This window comes from Panthera pardus, unplaced genomic scaffold, assembly GCF_024362965.1.
Source record: "Panthera pardus isolate Hobbes unplaced genomic scaffold, ASM2436296v1 HiC_scaffold_24, whole genome shotgun sequence".
NCBI lineage: Eukaryota > Metazoa > Chordata > Mammalia > Carnivora > Felidae > Panthera > Panthera pardus.
The window spans coordinates 128772840-128790133 of NW_026526810.1; the positions used below are offsets into that span (position 1 = coordinate 128772840).

Here is a 17294-nt window from a genome sequence, read left to right on the forward strand (position 1 = left end):
TTTTTTTTTTTTTAAGAAAATGTTTTAGAACTCTTGGAGAACCAAGGCTCAAAACTTCTCTATGGAAGCTAGTGTTGGCTAACTTCCAAGACCATTTAGGAGGGGGATACTCAGGGCCACCATTGTCTTCACTCAAAAAAAAAAAGTCTCTAAGACCAGAATCCTCTCCATTTTACAGTCAAGGTCGCTTGCTGAAGGTCACAGAGCTAGCTAGCTAGCTAGCTAGCTGTCAAACTGAGATTAAAACCCAGGTTTCCTGACTTGAAGACCAATTTTCTTCCTATGACCATTGTGACTCAATAGGTACAAAGCCTCCAGGAGACTGTGAACACCGTCTGCAGCCCAGCTCTCCTGTACCTCACCACCAGCACTGACTGCACCTGTGGAGGCCGGCACAGTCAAGGCCTCCACACCAGCCTGTCCTCGGGAAGGGAAGCCAGGGCCTGACCTGTCAAGAGCCCACGCTTGAGCTAACAGAAGGAACAGCTCCTTGTCACCAAGCCCACTGGTTTGGTTCCCAGCTTCCATATTGAGCAGACAGCTTAAGTCGGCCTCCCAATCTGTTGGCTTTGGCACCGAGAAAGCCAACACCTCAGCTGAGCTGCCCACCTGTGGGATGGAAAGAACACTGGATCTAACTCTGGTGTCATCAGTTCTAGATTTGGTTCTACCACTTCTTAGACTCAAGAGCTTTCCTAGAGCAGGGACCACACAGAGCCATCCCTGGATCCTTAGGCTCTTGCCCACATTCAGAATAGGGGCTCAGGAAAGGCCCAGTAGTAGAGCTGTTTCCCTGTGCAAACTGCTCCTTTTCCGTGAGCCTCTAGTTTCCATATGTAAAAGGACAGTAATTCCTGCTGTTTATGTCCGGAGACCATGAAGGTCAGAGGAGATGATAAACAGTAACAATAATGATCGTAAATACCTTAAAATGTACCAAATACTTTCTATTTGCTGGCACTGTGACAGGCACTTCACACTCATCAACTCAAGCCATCTTTGCAATAACCCCAGGAGGTAGGAACTTTAGGACCTGCGTCTTATACATGATGACAGCCTAGGTACAAAAGAGAGGTTAAGGAACTCAACCTGGTCACACAGCCAGTTAAGGGAATGGACCGGCACTGGCTGCCAGGCCACAGAGCCTACCCCTAATGTTGCTATACTCCACTGCCTTTCCACATGAAGGAGGCAGCCGAAGGCTCCAGACAAATAAGACAGAGGGAACAAAGGCCAAGGGCCGTAGGCTCATCTGGGACTAAAGCCTGTTACAAAGAAAGAAAAGGCATCTTGCTCATTTTAAAAGGACCCATGGTTGTGAGGAGGTTCCAACCAGACAAAAGTTGAAGGGAAAATGCCGAATGTATCCTTCAAATCCCACCCGGCCCGCTCACCCTTATACATCTCTTCTTCCAGCTCAATCTCAAGGGCAGCTGCTGCCTGCTCGATCCAAGAGTTGTGCAGACACGCCTGGAAGTTCCGATATTCAGCTTTCTCAATCTGCCGAGCTAAATGTATTCGTTCCTGGGGGAAAGGAGTAGAGAGTGTTCATTTGACAGAAGCTTGAGCCTCTAGGAAGCAAAGGCTCATAGAAGTTGTGGTTTTCAAAAAAGCCCCTGAGATCAGCTCCCATCAAAATGAATCTGTTCTGGTTCCTGACAAAAGCAAAGAGGGCAATCGGTGCACGAGTGCGAACACATGAAATCACAAGAGCCAGCTTTCCAAATGACAAACCTGAACAGCCCCACCTGTTGGAAGCTCACCGCAGCTGGACTGCCAATCTCCAGGTATCCAGAGGGAACTCTTTTCCCCAGACACCACCGATAGCTCCCAAGCTGAGCTGGGACCCTGAAACACCCCAATAGTCCTGAGTTAGGGCCCCACTGTGACTGATCACGGGGTCGACAAAGTCAGAGAACCGCCTTCTCTCTTCCATGTCGTCCTTTGCCAAAAACATTTCAACTCTCCTGCTTGTGGGTGTCGGGGCCAGGCTGCAATGACAGGAAACACGGGAAAAATGGAAGAGACCTTGTGGTGCGGGGGAAAGGAGCCACAGGAAGCCAGGGTGGCTCCCGACCTTCCTGACGGGAAATCCTCGGTCATCTCCATTCTTCCAAGCTCACCTCCCACTGTATTTCCCCACACGGCTAACACTCCTTTCGAGCCAGAGGAACCAACAGTCCTTGAAGGGTTCCATGCTTTTGCTCCCTCAATTCCTGGAATTCTGTCTGCTCTTTACCTCTCTACAGGCGAGAAGCTTGGAGGAAACCTCCTCCCCTACCAATATAACCATAATGCCCACCAGTGCCATGGTGTTCCATTTGTACCTAAACTTCAGCACGGGCTCAGCCTGCCTCACGAGCCAGTGGATCTCTATGGAAGAAAACCCACCCGGCTCTGGTACCTGACACACGATGGCCCACAGTTAGCAGCACCTGCTCAGCTGAATGCGTACTGAGTTAAAATGTAAAACCCCAAAGGTAGGAATTACTGGCATTTGCTTCAGGAATGTGACAAACCTTTAGTATGTGCCTCAGCGAGACAAGCTGACCTTACTTCCCTACAACCACCGGATGCAATGTCCAGGCAGCCACGCTCATGGTCCTTGTCCAGTGGACAGGGAGTGGCAGAGGCTCCAGGGGCAGGCAGTGAAGAAAGGGCTCAGGAAGAAAATTCCCTAGGTTTTTGCACACTCATCAATTTCTCTCTCCCACCACATCCAGTGTCCCCATTCCTTTTTTTAACGAATCTGCCTGTTAGTTGTTGGCAGAATCATTACTTAGTTTCTAAGGTTCCTACTGCTAGAGCCTCCCAGCAAGGTGAGGCTGCGGCGTGATCCCTTCCCTCGTTAGCACTGGGTTTGTAACACTTATTTCTACCTTGACTGCATCCATGTACTTTGTCTGCACAGGAAACAGTGGGATGTCCTCATCTTTCTTGAGGGTTTTATAAATCTTCTTAAAGTTGATCACATCCTCAGGCCCAATCAGCATAAGGCTGAGGCCTTCATTGGTGGCCCGAGCAGTTCGACCACTTCGGTGGACATAGATCTCCGAGGTGCGAGGAACCTGCCAAAGGTGGAACAGGGATGTCAACGTGTGGCCGTCACCCAACGTGCTCTTCCCCTCAGGGCCAGCAACCCAATGCTGCACCTCCCTCCCTCCCAGTCAGGCAGCAGAAACCTCTCCAGCAATGTGGACCGATCCAGCCCTTCTCCCTTAGTCCTAATTCTTCAGCCCATTCACTGTGCAGGGTCTGCCTTCCCATGGCCCCTGTTCTGCCCTCCCCTGCTTCCAGACCCTCGTGACCACCCAAAAGAACAATGACAGTCACTTCTTATTTCTTCTCTCGTCCTCCCCACTTTCCCTGACCCAACCCAAAACTGCCATTGTAATCTTCCTGAGCCAAAGCTCTGACCATAATTCCCACTCTAACTAAAGAAACTCTGCGGGTTCTTCAGTAACTCTACATGAATGATTGAACATGGTGATCAGAACCAACATTTACTGAGTGGTTACAACGGGCCAGGCAATTTTAAGCATTTGCATGTATTATCTCACTTACTCCTCACAAACAGCAACACGAAATAGACGCTTTCGTGATTATCCGTATTATAGACCAGGAAACTGAAACACACAGATGTTAAGCAATACCCCCTAATAAACAGTGGAGCCACAATTTGAACCACAGCAGTCCAACTTCAAAGTCTATGCTGACCTCTGGGCTCCACTGCCTCCACTCTAATATATACTGGACATGTCACCCACAGGTGTGGATGGGCACTGACAATCCCTTCCCACTCCTGTGGTACACACCGCTGATCAACAACAGCCTTCTCCACCGAGTCCAGATAACACGATCATTTCCAATGCAGCTCTCAGCGCCACTATGAACTGTTCATAATGGTGCTAGAAATGAGGTCTACCGGCCATTCTTCACTTTCTCCTCCCAACATACGCCCCAACTCATGGCCAACTGCCCACTTCCACACGTTCCTTCCTCCTTCCACCTCTACATACCCAGATCCTCCCCATTCTTAAATGCAAAGCATCTTTTAGGAAGTTCTTTCCGACCTCCCAAACTGGAAGTTACTTTCCTCTCCCATTGTATTTTACAACTTTCTAACACCTTTCGCCTTAAATTAGGGCTATGGTCGTCTCATCTCCTCTAGTGGACTTGATACTTCTCTGGGGCCAGGATTATGCTTTGTTCATCTGGATATCTCCCACAAAGACTGACTCAGCCTCTTTCGCCCAAAAAAGGATGAAGAAAGATTTGCTAAACAGAATTGGCAGCCTGAAAGACTTTTTAAAGCATGAGGAATTAGAAAGGAGAAATAGTAACGCCAGATAGCTACCATTTACTGGGTACTTAGCACTGTGGGAGGTGTTCATCAGCAGGAGCCCATTTAATTCTCATCATCACCCTAGGGTTTCAGCAGCATTATGACTCCCAGTTTACAAACAATGACACTGAAAACCAGAGATGCCAAGTAACGTGCCCAAAGCTAACCAACTATGAAGCAGGCCACAAGCATTCAAACGCTCCAAGTGTGGTTTTGGAGCCCATATTCCTAACCACCACGCTATGCTAATATTCACCAGGTCCATGCACTAATTAATGTCAGTATCAATAGCAGCTGACATTTAGTACGTGCTTAGGATGTGCCTTCTGTTTTTCTAAGCTCTTCACACATAATAACTTAGTTCACTTTAATAAGAACTCAGAGGGGCGCCTGGGTGGCTCCGTCGGTTAAGCATCTGACTTCAGCTCAGGTCATAATCTCACAGTTTGTGAGTTCAAGCCCCACGTGGGGCCCTGTGCTGACTGCTCAGAGTCTGGAGCCTGCTTCGGATTCTGTGTCCCCTCTCTCTGCCTGCCCCTCCCCTACTCATGCTCTGTCTCTCTCTCAAAAATAAACATTAAAATAAAAAACTTAGAAAAGTAGATACTATAATAACTTCCATTTAACAAATAAAAACATACGGTTTAAAGAGATTAAAATAGCTTGCGTAAAGTTACATGGCTGGGATTTAAGCCCAGGAAGGTCTTAAGCTACCACACTCTTCTATTTCTCTATACCAGGATAGCCAGTTTACATGCTACTATGCCCATTCCATGAAAGAAAACAAGACTCTAACCTGCCAGTAAGTATCAATTAGTTTGTCCAAATCAGAGAAAGGGACGATATGACATCAGAAATGCCAAGAGGTTTTTTAAGAATAAATCTCATGAGGGGTGCCTGGGTGGCTCAGTCGGTTAAGGGTCCGACTTCGGCTCAGGTCATGATCTCATGGTTCATGAGTTCGAGCCCCGAGTGGGGCTCTGTGTTGACAGCGTGGAACCTAGAGCCTGGTTCGGATTCTGTGCCTCGCTCTCTGCCCCTTCCCCACTCCTGCGTGCACGTACTCTCTCTCTTAAAAATAAGCAAACATTAGAAAAGATTAAAAAAAAAAAAAAAAAAAAGAATAAATCTCACAAACTCTTGAATGCAGAGAACAACTGGAGAGTTGACTGGGCGGGCGGGGGTTGGGGGGGGGGGTGATGGGCACTGAGGAGGGCCCTTGTTGGGATGAGCACTGGGTATTGTATGTAAGCGATGAATCACGAGAATCTACCCCCAAAGCCAAGAGCACACTGTATACGCTGCATGTTAGCCAACTTGACAATAAATTATGTATTAAAAAAAAAAAGAAATCTCGTGAGTATTCTGAAAGTGACAGCAGCTAGTCGGTCACTAGACGCCAGTGGTACTCTGCTGCATGAGGCCCTGGGACCAACAATTCCTCCTCCCTCCTGCTCCCTCCCCAAACCTTCACCTAAAAAATTCCCCAGTTAGCACAACAAAGTCTCTACTGCCCTACCTGGTAATGGATGACATGCTGGACTTTAGGGATATCCAGGCCCCGAGCTGCCACATCTGTTGCCAGGAGAACACAACTGTGGTGGAGAGACAAAGCTCATTAATAACAACTAACAGCTATCATTAATCAAATTCTTACCACCTGCTGAATACACTAGATAAAGAAACTGAGGTTCAGACAGATTAACTCCCAAGGCATAAACACGGCCGTTCACTTGTGAAGCCAGGATCCAAAGTGGGGTCTCGCTGACCACAATCGACAAGCCACACCCTGCAATAAAAGGCTACCTTCAGTAACTTAAATGAGGTCAAGCCCATTCTAGGTCAGAGACCTTGTCTTCTATCACCGTCCCACTTACTTCCCTCACATACACATCCTTGCTTTCCTTCAAACGTGCCAAACATGCCCTGGCCTCTAAACCATTAAACTTGCTACACCTTAGGCCTTACAAGGTCTTCCTCAGACATTCCGGTTTCCTTGCTTTGTCCACACTCTGCTACAACCCCTCCCTCTTAGAGAAACCTCCCTGACCATACCCCACAGTCTGCACAACTCTGCTCCTCAGCACTCAGCATCACCTTACAAACTACAAACTTGCTTTTCAATTTATCATCTCCCTCCACTGGAACATAAACCTCATAACAGTAAGGACTTTGCACTATTCACTGTTCTATTACCTAGAACAGTGCCCGGTTCATAGTAAGCATGACATAATTTCACTGGGTAATGTTTCTTAATGTATGCGTACTTCAAAGAAAGTCAAAAGCACCTGAGGTATGTATGTCTTCGAAACGTAAGATTCTGGACTTCTCAGAATCCCCACTCCCTGTAGCTCTGATGTAGGGCATAAGAATGTATGCAAATTAAAATTTATAAAACATTAGACCGCAGCTCTAAGTCAATGGCGGCAACTTTTTCTGTAAAGTGCCAGATGGTAAATCACTTTGGGCTTTGAAACTACTCAACTTTTGCTGTTCTCTGTGCAAAAGCAGCCAGAAACAATAAATAAATGGGCCTTGCTGTATTCCAATAACACTGTACTTATAAAAACAAGCAGTGAGCCAGATTTGGTCCATGGGCCATCGTGTCCTACTCTCTGATCAAGTAAACCACTAAATTCTATCTGGCAACATTCCAAGGGAGGTAAACCAGACACTTGTTCTGGAAACTAATCACTCTGTAACTGGACAAAACACAGTGCAGAAGTCAATCTAGACTCAACCTCAACCTTCACAGGCCCTTATCCTGACGACGCGCACACTGCTGTCTGAGCAACAGTCTGGCCCAAAAAGAGATGCACAGTAACAGCACAGTAGGACACAGCATGCACTCTGGGCCTGACACGCTTGTCTGAGGCCCAGCTCTGTCACTTTCAGAGAAAGTCACTTTCATGAGAAACCTTGGGCAAGCTTTCCTAGATCTTACTGTTTTCAATCTATAAAATGAGAATAATGATAATAAATGATACGAAATAAGTATTAAAGCTAACGTTTAGCAAGTGCACACTACGGGCCAAGCATTGTTCTAAATGCTTTATATGTATAAATTAATTTAACCTATGCAACAACCTCTCAATTAGCTTCTATTATTATACTGTTATGCTAATTATGAGAGAAGTGAAACACAACTGAAGTAATTTGGTCAGCTAGAAGTGGCACAGCCAAGGTCTTGACCTGAAGCAATCTGATTCTCTTTTTAACCATGAATCTATTCTGCTCCTTCTCAAGGATGTTAGAATTCAATGCATGTGGTCATGTATTTAAAACGCCAGCATTATACTTACTGTATCATTAAGTGTTCAATAACAGTTGGTATTATCATCACCATTACTCATTATTGTTTTTTGAGAGAGAGCGGGAGCAGAAGAGCAGAGAGAGAAGCAGAGAGAAAATCGTAAGCAAGCTCTGTGCTCGATCCTACAACTATGAGATTACCTAAGTCAAAATCAAGGGCTTAACTGACTGAGCCACCCAGGAGCCCCTACCATTACTCATTGTTAAGAAAGTTTCTGTTGGGCATTATTAGCAACTAAATGCATTAGTGAGAGTAAGCCTATTTCATGATGTGCAAAAAAGGGCTACCTTCTACTGATAAGGCCTCCATGTCAGAAGGTAGCTTCCCACCCTCTCCCACCGTCCTGGCAACCTTGATGTAATGGCTAGAGCCTGGGTTCTGGGTACAGGCCTGACTTACTCTTCCAGACGGGCAAACTGCTCCAGGTTTCTGAGCCTCTGCTTCTGGTGCATGCAGGCATGTAGGGTCAGTGGCATGATATCTAGGACTTTGAGGAGCCCAGAGAGGCGTTTGATGCAGGAGATGCTGTTGGCAAACACTAACGTGCGGCCCGGATGCTGCATCAGGAAGTAGTACAGATAGAAGTCTTTCTCATCAGCCTCACAGTGAATCTTGGTCTCTGTCAGTGTCTCCACTGTGGCCTCATTTCTGGTAAGATCAATGACCTTGGGCTTGCCCCTCATACCAATCTTCTGCACGAGGAGATCAAGTTTGGCGGTTTTGTCAATTTTCTTCGTGTGCTTCTTATGAAGGATTCGAGCGGGAGCTTGATGTACCAGGGTCAGTGTGGCAGAAAAAATAAGGGTCTGTCTCTTTGGATTGTATTGGGACTCACTGAGCATCTCTAGCAGCTGTGAGAGCTCAGCAAAGTGGCCTTTCTCAACCATCCGATCAGCCTCATCGACCACAAGGCACCTGCAGATCCAGACAGATCCACATAACCTGGTTAGTAGCAGGAGTCATTTACAGCACACTCGACTACCACCGCAGCTCTCAACAGAGACACACACACATGCCACCACCCCCAGGGCCTCAACTAACCTTCCTCATGCACACTGGGTTTTCTAAAGGCCCAAGTCTGGCTGGCACCACACTGTGGCACACAGTGGTAAGGAGAAGGTATTGCATATACTACCATGCCACCCCAGGTCCACTTCAGAAAGGGAGGGAAAGGGAAAGGAGAGGTACTGTCACTTACCTGAGCTGCTTAAGATTGCTCAAATGAGGGTGCTTTTCTTTAATTAGCTCCCACAGCCGGCCCGGAGTGGCAATCACAATCTCGGGCTGGCGGTTCAGCATCCTCTGCTGTTTCTGCGTAGACATTCCACCAACCAAAATAGCAGTTTTAATTCCTATGGTACACAAAATATGAGAGACCCTGTTATTCAGTCTGGCTGCTTATTTTCTGCCATGGCTGACATAGGTGCTCCCAGATTAGCAGAGGCGATCAACCACCAGGACAGCTCCCGTCTCTTTTTGGATGGCGCTAAAAGAGTGGGCCTGGCCTAACCGTTGGTGTCACTCCTAGAAGGCACATCAAGTCTTCTATGATCTAGGCCTTGCCTGCTTCCCCAACCTCATTTCTTTCTACTCCCTCCCCTCTATCAACAACAGAAGACCTGGATTCAAACCCAGGAATATTTACATCCAAAGTTCCCGGAAAACTGAGCGGCAGCGCACAACGCTGGGAAAGATGTCACTCTGCAGCTATCACACACCTCCCTAGAAACCCTGCCATCCCCCTCAATTAGAATGACTCTGAACCTCCTCTAATAGCCTACTGTTCTGTTCTCTTCTCTCGTGGAGGACTTCTCAAGGTATCCAATGTGGAAAGAACACATAGGATCATGCAGGCAAAGTGCTTAGCAAAATGCCTGGCACACAGTAAGAGTTTGGTAAGTACTGCTGCTTTTAGTATAAAGTTAAAATTCACACTGTGCAGCCCATCCCAAAAGGAATTCCCTCAAAGAGTAAGTTCAACACCCCAAGCCAGAGGTTGGCAAACTTTTTCTTAAAGGGTCGATAGTAAACATTTTGGCCTAGTGAGTTAAATGGCCCTACTTCATTCTGCCTTGATAGTGCAAAAGCAGCCACAGACACAATGTAAACAAATGGGTATGGCTGCACTTTCTTTACACTTTGCCCATCTCTGCCCTAAGCATCCACCATTTGCAATAACTAACTAACTACCCATGCATCTAGAACGGCATTAGCTGTGTGTCATTCTTAGGAGAACTGACAAAGCATCAAACAATTTCTGTAAGGCTTAATTCTCTGGCAGGAGAGAAAGATTTCCCCTAAAGGGCAGGAGCCACAGTTCATTCACCTTTGCCACCCCGCCATCTAGGATCCTCGGAAATATTTATTAAATGGAATTAAACAAACCTCACCTGTAAACTTGGCCACGGCATCAATATGTTGCTTAACCTGGACAGCGAGCTCCCTGGTAGGAGTCAGAACCAGTCCGAGCAAAGGGCGCTTCGGATGTGCTTTACAGGTGGCGATTTTGCCACCCAGCTCTTGCTTTAACCCTCCAGTCTGCTCTTCATCCAGCTTTTCCTCTTTGCCTTCATCCTGCTTGGGGATGGCCTTCTCCCTGATCAGCGAAGAAGGTCCTTCACCAGCATCATCATCACAGAGGGGCAGCGCCCGGTCCGACACGGCAGCTCCAGTCTTGATCTTGCTGGGTGGCGCTCTAGCCTTCAGTCCAGCTTCACCGGGCAGGGCTTCTCCCTCAATTCCAATCTCCTCAGGCAAAACTCCACACTCAGTCCCGGCCTCGGTCCAGGCCTCGCTAGGTAATGCTCCTGGGTTCCCTAGAGTCGGAGTGGGCTTCTTTTTCACCTGCCACTGCAGTACTGCGTGGATCATTGGAATGGCAAAGGCAAGGGTTTTTCCACTTCCTTAGAAGTAAAACAAAAACAAAAACGGTGCGAATCAACAAACGCACATACCTTTTCTCTCGGGCTCTTTCTTTTACACAGACTAAGGGATCCTGAAACGGCCAAGTGCCAGGCTGACCAAGCCAAAGCTCCTCCACCCAGCACAGATTCCCCCACAGCACTGCAACCAGAGGCATCTGGAATTAAAAGCCGAAAAAGAGTCTGGCAGACTAGCCCTGAGGCCTAAGGTCACCAATGTGAACTACACACAAAGTCCACGCACTGAAACTCTAAACAGATCGACAAGTTTTGTGTGTGCGTGTTGTCACTGTTGTGGAGAAACAACACGTTAGGGTGTGAGGAATGGAAACCTGTGTATAGTTTTCCAAGACCTTAGATGGAGAAGGTGGGAGTAGAAGACAATTTTTTTAGTTTTTGAGAAAACTTTAAATCAGCACACTTTTCTCTATGTTTGAACATTGTCAAACTGACCTTTGAATGTATACGACGCCCCAATTCACATCCTCTAGGTGGTTAATACAAACCAACAAGACACCGCAAGTTGAGAATTTAAAGTAGTTCCAAAGTTATAATGCCCCAAGCAAAAGCAAATAAATGATCTCTGGAGAAAGAAACCTTTATCATAAGCCTCAAAGAATTCTCTCTAGTAATTTTCAGAGGAAAACGAGCAGCTCTCAGTTAAAAAAAAAAAATAACCCACAAGAAAACAAGGTATACTATGAGCAAGAACTGTAAGAGAGCAAAACAGACCCATTAACACTTCAGATAAAATGGCACTTTTCATCAGAAACCATCAAAGCTAGAAGACAGTACTACATCTTTATTTGAACACCTGAAAAAAAAAAATCTGACAACACAGAACTCTCCACTTAGCAAAAATTCCTTTCAAAACAAATGTAAAATAAAGACATTTTGGCACACAGAAGCTGAACAGTTTATCATCAGCAGGACCTGGACTACAGGAAGTACTAAAGGGAGCATCTTCCGTGCAAAAGATGCTACTGGATGTGATTCTGGATCCGTACAAAGGAAGAGCACCAAAAATGGTGATGGTAACATGGGTAAACACGAAAGACGTCGTTCTCTTATTTAAACATATTACTTAAGTTTAAACTTATTGAAACTTAAAATTATTATACATAAAAACGCATTTTGGATTTCTAAAGTATATAGCAAAAAGCACAAAGGAGAGGAGAAATAGAAATACATTTTTGTAGGGTTCTTGTACTATATATAAAATAGTATATTATTACTTGAAGGAAGAGCATAACATATTAAAGATATATACTATGAATCCAAAAGCAACCACTAAAAGGAAATAACAGAGTTACAGCTAATAATAAAAGATATAAAATGTCATCACAAAAAATATTCAATCCCAAAGAAGAGGAAAAAGAGAATAGCAAATAGTAAAACAGCATATTACAACCCAACTATTACCAATAATCAAATAAAATATAAATGACCTCAACAAATAAGACTGTCAGACTTAAGAGCAAGACCCAAGTATATGCTGTCTACAAGGATGCCATTTTGTTTTATTTTTTTCCTCACAAGTCTCAGTTTAACATAAAGCATATTTTATAAAGATGAAAAGCCAGTGAAGAGGTACATAGGGCAAGGTCTGGAAGGGTCCCAAGTGCAAGGGCTTCTGTCCCTGTGGAATGGGGGCACACCACCCTCCCAGCACACAGATATGTTCATCAACCTGGAAGCTCCAAGAAACCCACTTTAAATACAAAGACATAAGTAGGTTAAAAGTACAAGTGTGGGGGCGCCGGGGTGGCTCAGTCGGTTGGGCGTCTGACTTCAGCTCAGGTCACGATCTCGCGGTCCATGAGTTCGAGCCCTGCATCGGGCTCTGTGTTAATGGCTCAGAGCGTGGAGCCGGCTTCGGATTTTGTGTCTCCCTCTCTCTCTGCCCCTCCCCTGCTCATGCTCTCTGTCTCAAAAATAAATAAAAACATTAAAAAAAAAAAAAAAAAGTACAAGTATGAGGGAAGCCTGGCTGGCTCAGTTGGTTGAGCATGTGACTCATTCTCAGGGCTGCAAATTCAAGCCATACATTGGGTGTAAAGATTACTTTAAAATAAAATCTTTTTTAAAAAGTACAAGTATGAAAAAAACCACACCATGCTAACATGAATCAAAATAAAGCTGGAAAAGGTACATTAATATGAGAGAGAGAAGATTTTAGAAAAAAGAAGACTGGGGATAAAGAGGGCCATTTCATAATGGAAGGAATAAAGTCATTTAAAAGATGTAACAGTCCTAAACATGTAAACACAAGTAAAACAGAGCTTCACAACACAGGAAACAAAAACTAATGGAACTGCAAAGAAAATTATCACTCAAGGAAAAATAAGTAACACAAATATTCTAATATATTAAAGCAATTAAATTTGTAGTTAAAACCCATCCTACTAAAAGTGCAGGCACAGATAAATTCTACTAAATAAGGTAGAAAAAAAAAAACAAACCAATTCTATACAAACTTTCAGAAAATTGAGAATACTCAAGTCATTCTGAGGCCTGAATGACTCTGTGACTCCAAAACCAAAGACATTATAAGAAAACTACAAGCTAACATCTCATGAAAAGAAATTCAAAACTTATCAACAAAATTTAGTAAATCAAATCCAACAATATATAAATGGAATAACACACCGTGACCAAGTTTGGGTTATCCCAAGTATGTAAGTTTGGATTAGTATTTGAAAATCAGTGTACTTCACCATTATCAACAGACTCAAAATGAAAACCACTAATCTTTGTTTTTTAATGTTTATTTATTTTGAGGAAGAGTGCGAGCAGGGGAGGGCAGAGGGAGAGAGAAAGTCTCAAGCAGGCTCCATGCTCAGCGCTCAATCCCACAACCTGTGAGATCATGACCTGAGCCGAAATCAAGTGCTGGACGCCCAACTGATTGAGCCACTCAGGTGCCCCAAAAAACCAGTTGTCTTAATAAATGTAGAAAGAGAATTTCAAAAAACCCAACAAGCATTCCTAATAAAAAAGTTCAGCAGGGGTGCCTGGGTGGCTCAGTCGGTTGAGTGTCCGACTTCGGCTCAGGTCATGATCTCGAAGTCTGTGAGTTCGAGCCCCGCATCGGGCTCGGTGCTGACAGCTCAGAGCCTGGAGGCTGCTTTGGAGTCTATGTCTCCCTCTCTCTCTCTCCCCCTCCCCTGCTTGTGCTCTGTCTCTTTCTGTCAAAAATAAATAAATATTAAAAAAAAAAAATTTTAAAAAGTTCAGCAAAGTAGGAGCTGAGGAGAATTTTCTCAATCTGATAAAAGGCAAGTAAAACCTGATATCATACTTAATGATGATACTTAACAATAGTGCTCACTATACCATTTCAATTCAAAATTGTACTGGAGATTTTAGTCACTGCGATAAGACAAAAATAAAAGGCATCTAGGCTGGACGATAACATCATCTTTGTAGAAAATGTGCTGTAATCTTCAAGAAACTACTTGATGGTCCCAACTTGGAGGGTGTAAGTCAATATACAAAGACATCATATTTCTATTTGTTAGCAACAACCTGAAATAGAAAATTTTAAGTTGCCATTTACAATGGCATCAGGGGCGCCGGGGTGGCTCAGTCAGGTGAGTGTCCGACTTCAGCTCAGGTCATGATCTCATGGGTCATGGGTTCGAGCCCCATGTTGGGCTCTGTGCAGACAGCTCAGAGCCTGGAGCCTGCTTCAGATTCTGTGGCTCCCTCCCTCTCTGCCCCTCCCCTGCTTGCACTCTCTTTCTCTCAGATAAACATTAAAAAAAAATTTTTTTTAAATGGGCAGGAGAACTGACAAGACGCCACCAAGGCATCACCAAGGAATCCACCAAGGAATATGGATGACAAACAGGCACTTGAAAAGATGCTCAAAGATTAGCCAGGGTTAAAGACTGTACATACCAAGTGTTGGCAAAAACATGGACCAATTCAAACTCTCATAACTTGGTGGGTATGTAAAATGGTATAATCAGTTTGGAAAACTCCTAAAAAGTTACACTTACCGTAACACCTAGCCATTTCACAGGTATTTACCCAAAAGAAATGAAAGCATATACACATACAAGGACTAATACACCAATATCTATGATAGGTGTTTTTTTACTGTTTATTTTTGAGACAGAGAGAGAGCGCATGTGCGCACATACAAGTTGTCTTAATAAAATGTAGAAGGGCAGGGGCAGGGCAGGGAGAGGAGGAGACAGAGGATCCAAAGTGGGCTCTGTGCTGACAGCAGAGAGCCCAATGCAAGGTTCAAACGCACAAACTGTGAGATCATGACCTAAGCCAAAATCAAGAGTCGGATACATAACCGATTAAGCCACCCGGGCGCCCCTACAATAGTTTTATTTGTAATAGCCAAAAACTACAAAGAACAAAAATACCCATCAATGGATAACCAAACTGTGCTTTATCCATGTACTGGAATACTACTCATCAATAAAAAGGAATGAACTATTGGTACTTGTAATAACATGGTTGAATCTCAAACTATGCTGCAAGAGCCAAAACACCCACCTCCCCCAAAAGTCCATATTGTACGATTCCATTATATAAAAGTCTTGAAAACACAAACTAATCTCCAGTGCTAGAAAGCGTATCAGAAGTTGTCTGGGAATGAACAAGGAGCAGGACCCAGGAAAAGAGAGATTACAAAAAGGGCCCAAAGCTTCTGTGTCTCCCTCTCTCTGTGACCCTCCCCTGTTCATGCTCTGTCTCTCTCTGTCTCAAAAATAAATAAACGTTAAAAAAAAAATTTAAAAAAAAAAAAAAAAAAAAAAAAAGGGGGGCACCTGGGTGGCTTGGTCGGTTAAGCGTCCAACTTCGGCTCAGGTCACGATCTCGCGGTCGGTGGGTTCGAGCCCCGCGTCGGGCTCTGTGCTGACAGCTCAGAGCCTGGAGCCTGTTTCAGATTCTGTGTCTCCCTCTCTCTGTGACCCTCCCCTGTTCATGCTCTGTCTCTCTCTGTCTCAAAAATAAATAAACGTTAAAAAAAAAAAAATTAAAAAAAAAAAAAAAAAGGGCCCAAAGCATCTTGTGGGGGTGACGGAAACATTCATTATCCGTGCGGGGAGCAGCTTGTTCACGGCCCCCGTAAGTCTTTGTGAATCTTAGGCCTGCAGAATCCCAGCATGCCACAGAGATAACCTGATAGGAGCTGAGGTACGAATCCAAATGTCAGGGTCTGGCAACAGTGTGTCGCACAACCTTGCCTCTGCTTCCAGAAACCCACTTCCAGGCCTCCGCACATACCAAAGCAGTAGAGCAGAATGCTCAAGAGCACACAGACCTCAACTAGAATCCAGGCACTACCACTTTTCAGCTGTGCAGTTTTAGGGACACGGTCCTTCAGCTGTGCAGTTTTAGGGACACGGTCCTCTGTGAGGCTGAGTCTCCTCACCAGTAAGACGAGAATAATGCAACCTATCTCAGGGTGGTCGTAAGAACTGAATTCATCAATGTAACGTACTTAACACAGTGCCTGATACATTTTATCTAAGAAAATGTTCTAAATTATTATTATTAGTTCCATTCCCCTGAGGCTTCCTTACTCTCCCATCCATGTGACTCTTATACAGGACCTCACCCTTAGTACCCTGACCACTCTTTCCAGAAATCCAAGGCACAGAGTGTCCAGATGGTCTAGTCCTATGCAAAAGAATAGCCACTAGCCATGTATAGCTATCGAGCACTTAAAATACGGTTACTCTGTGACAGTTTTACTTTTTTTTTTTTATAAGTTTATTGATTTATTTTGAGAGACAGAGCATGAGCAGAGGAAGGGTAGAGAGAGAAAGGGAGAGACAATCCCAAGCAGGCTCCACACTGTCAGTGCAGAGCCCGATGTGGGGCCTGAACTCATGAACAGCAAGATCATGACCTGAGCCAAAACCAAGTGTCAGATCTTAACCAACTGAGCCACCCAGGCACCCCAAAACGTGATTACTCTACATTTGAGCTGCAAGCTCAAAATGTCAGATTTTGAAAACTTACTATAGAAGTAAGAATATAGGGGCGCCTGGGTGGCTTGGTCGGTTAAGCGTCCGACTTCAGCTCAGGTCATGATCTCACGGTCCGTGAGTTCGAGCCCCACGTCGGGCTCTGTGCTGACAGCTCAGAGCCTGGAGCCTGCTTCGGATTCTGTGTCTCCCTCTCTCTCTGCCCCTCCCCTGTTCATGCTCTGTCTCTCTCTGTCTCAAAAATAAATAAATGTTAAAAAAAAAAAAAAAAGAAAGAAAGAAATAAGAATATAAAACATCTCATAATTTTACAATGAATTACATTAACTGAAATAGATTTTAAAATTAATTTTTACCTGTTTCTTTTTACCTTTTCAAAACATGGCTCCTAGGAAATTTAAAATTACAGACGTGGCTCACGTTACATGTACGTTTCTTCTGGTTACCTCCGGTCTAGCCGGACTTAGCTCCAGGTAGTACAAGCTCTGCCCTCCGGTCGGTAGTTTCATCTATGGAGGGCAAGTCAACCTGCCATTGCTTCACAAAGCCTTAGATGGCCCAGGGAATGAGGGAACTTTCAACAGTGCCTAGACCCAACAGTACCTCATGCCAACACCTACCTACAAAATCCACCTAATGGTTATCTACCACACACTCAAATCTCTCCAAGGACATGAACTCACCAACTCCCAAAGCAGCCCTCGTACCTTGGGACAACTCCTGTGAATGAGACCCCTATTCCTCACGCTAATGAA

At 44.8% G+C, this 17294-nt stretch overlaps 1 protein-coding gene across 2 annotated transcripts in view; it reads right to left on the reverse strand.

Moving 5' to 3' along the window:
* Positions 1–17294, reverse strand: part of DDX24 (DEAD-box helicase 24) — a 34464-nt gene that overhangs the window by 3323 nt on the left and 13847 nt on the right. For both annotated transcript variants that reach the window (XM_019462155.2, XM_019462153.2), the window contains exons 3-8: positions 10049–10561; positions 8857–9010; positions 8058–8573; positions 5865–5940; positions 2880–3068; positions 1395–1524 (exon numbers count right to left, since the gene is read on the reverse strand). In XM_019462155.2, the coding sequence (XP_019317700.2) occupies positions 1395–1524; positions 2880–3068; positions 5865–5940; positions 8058–8573; positions 8857–9010; positions 10049–10561 (1578 nt within the window). The remainder of the gene's footprint in view (positions 1–1394; positions 1525–2879; positions 3069–5864; positions 5941–8057; positions 8574–8856; positions 9011–10048; positions 10562–17294) is intronic.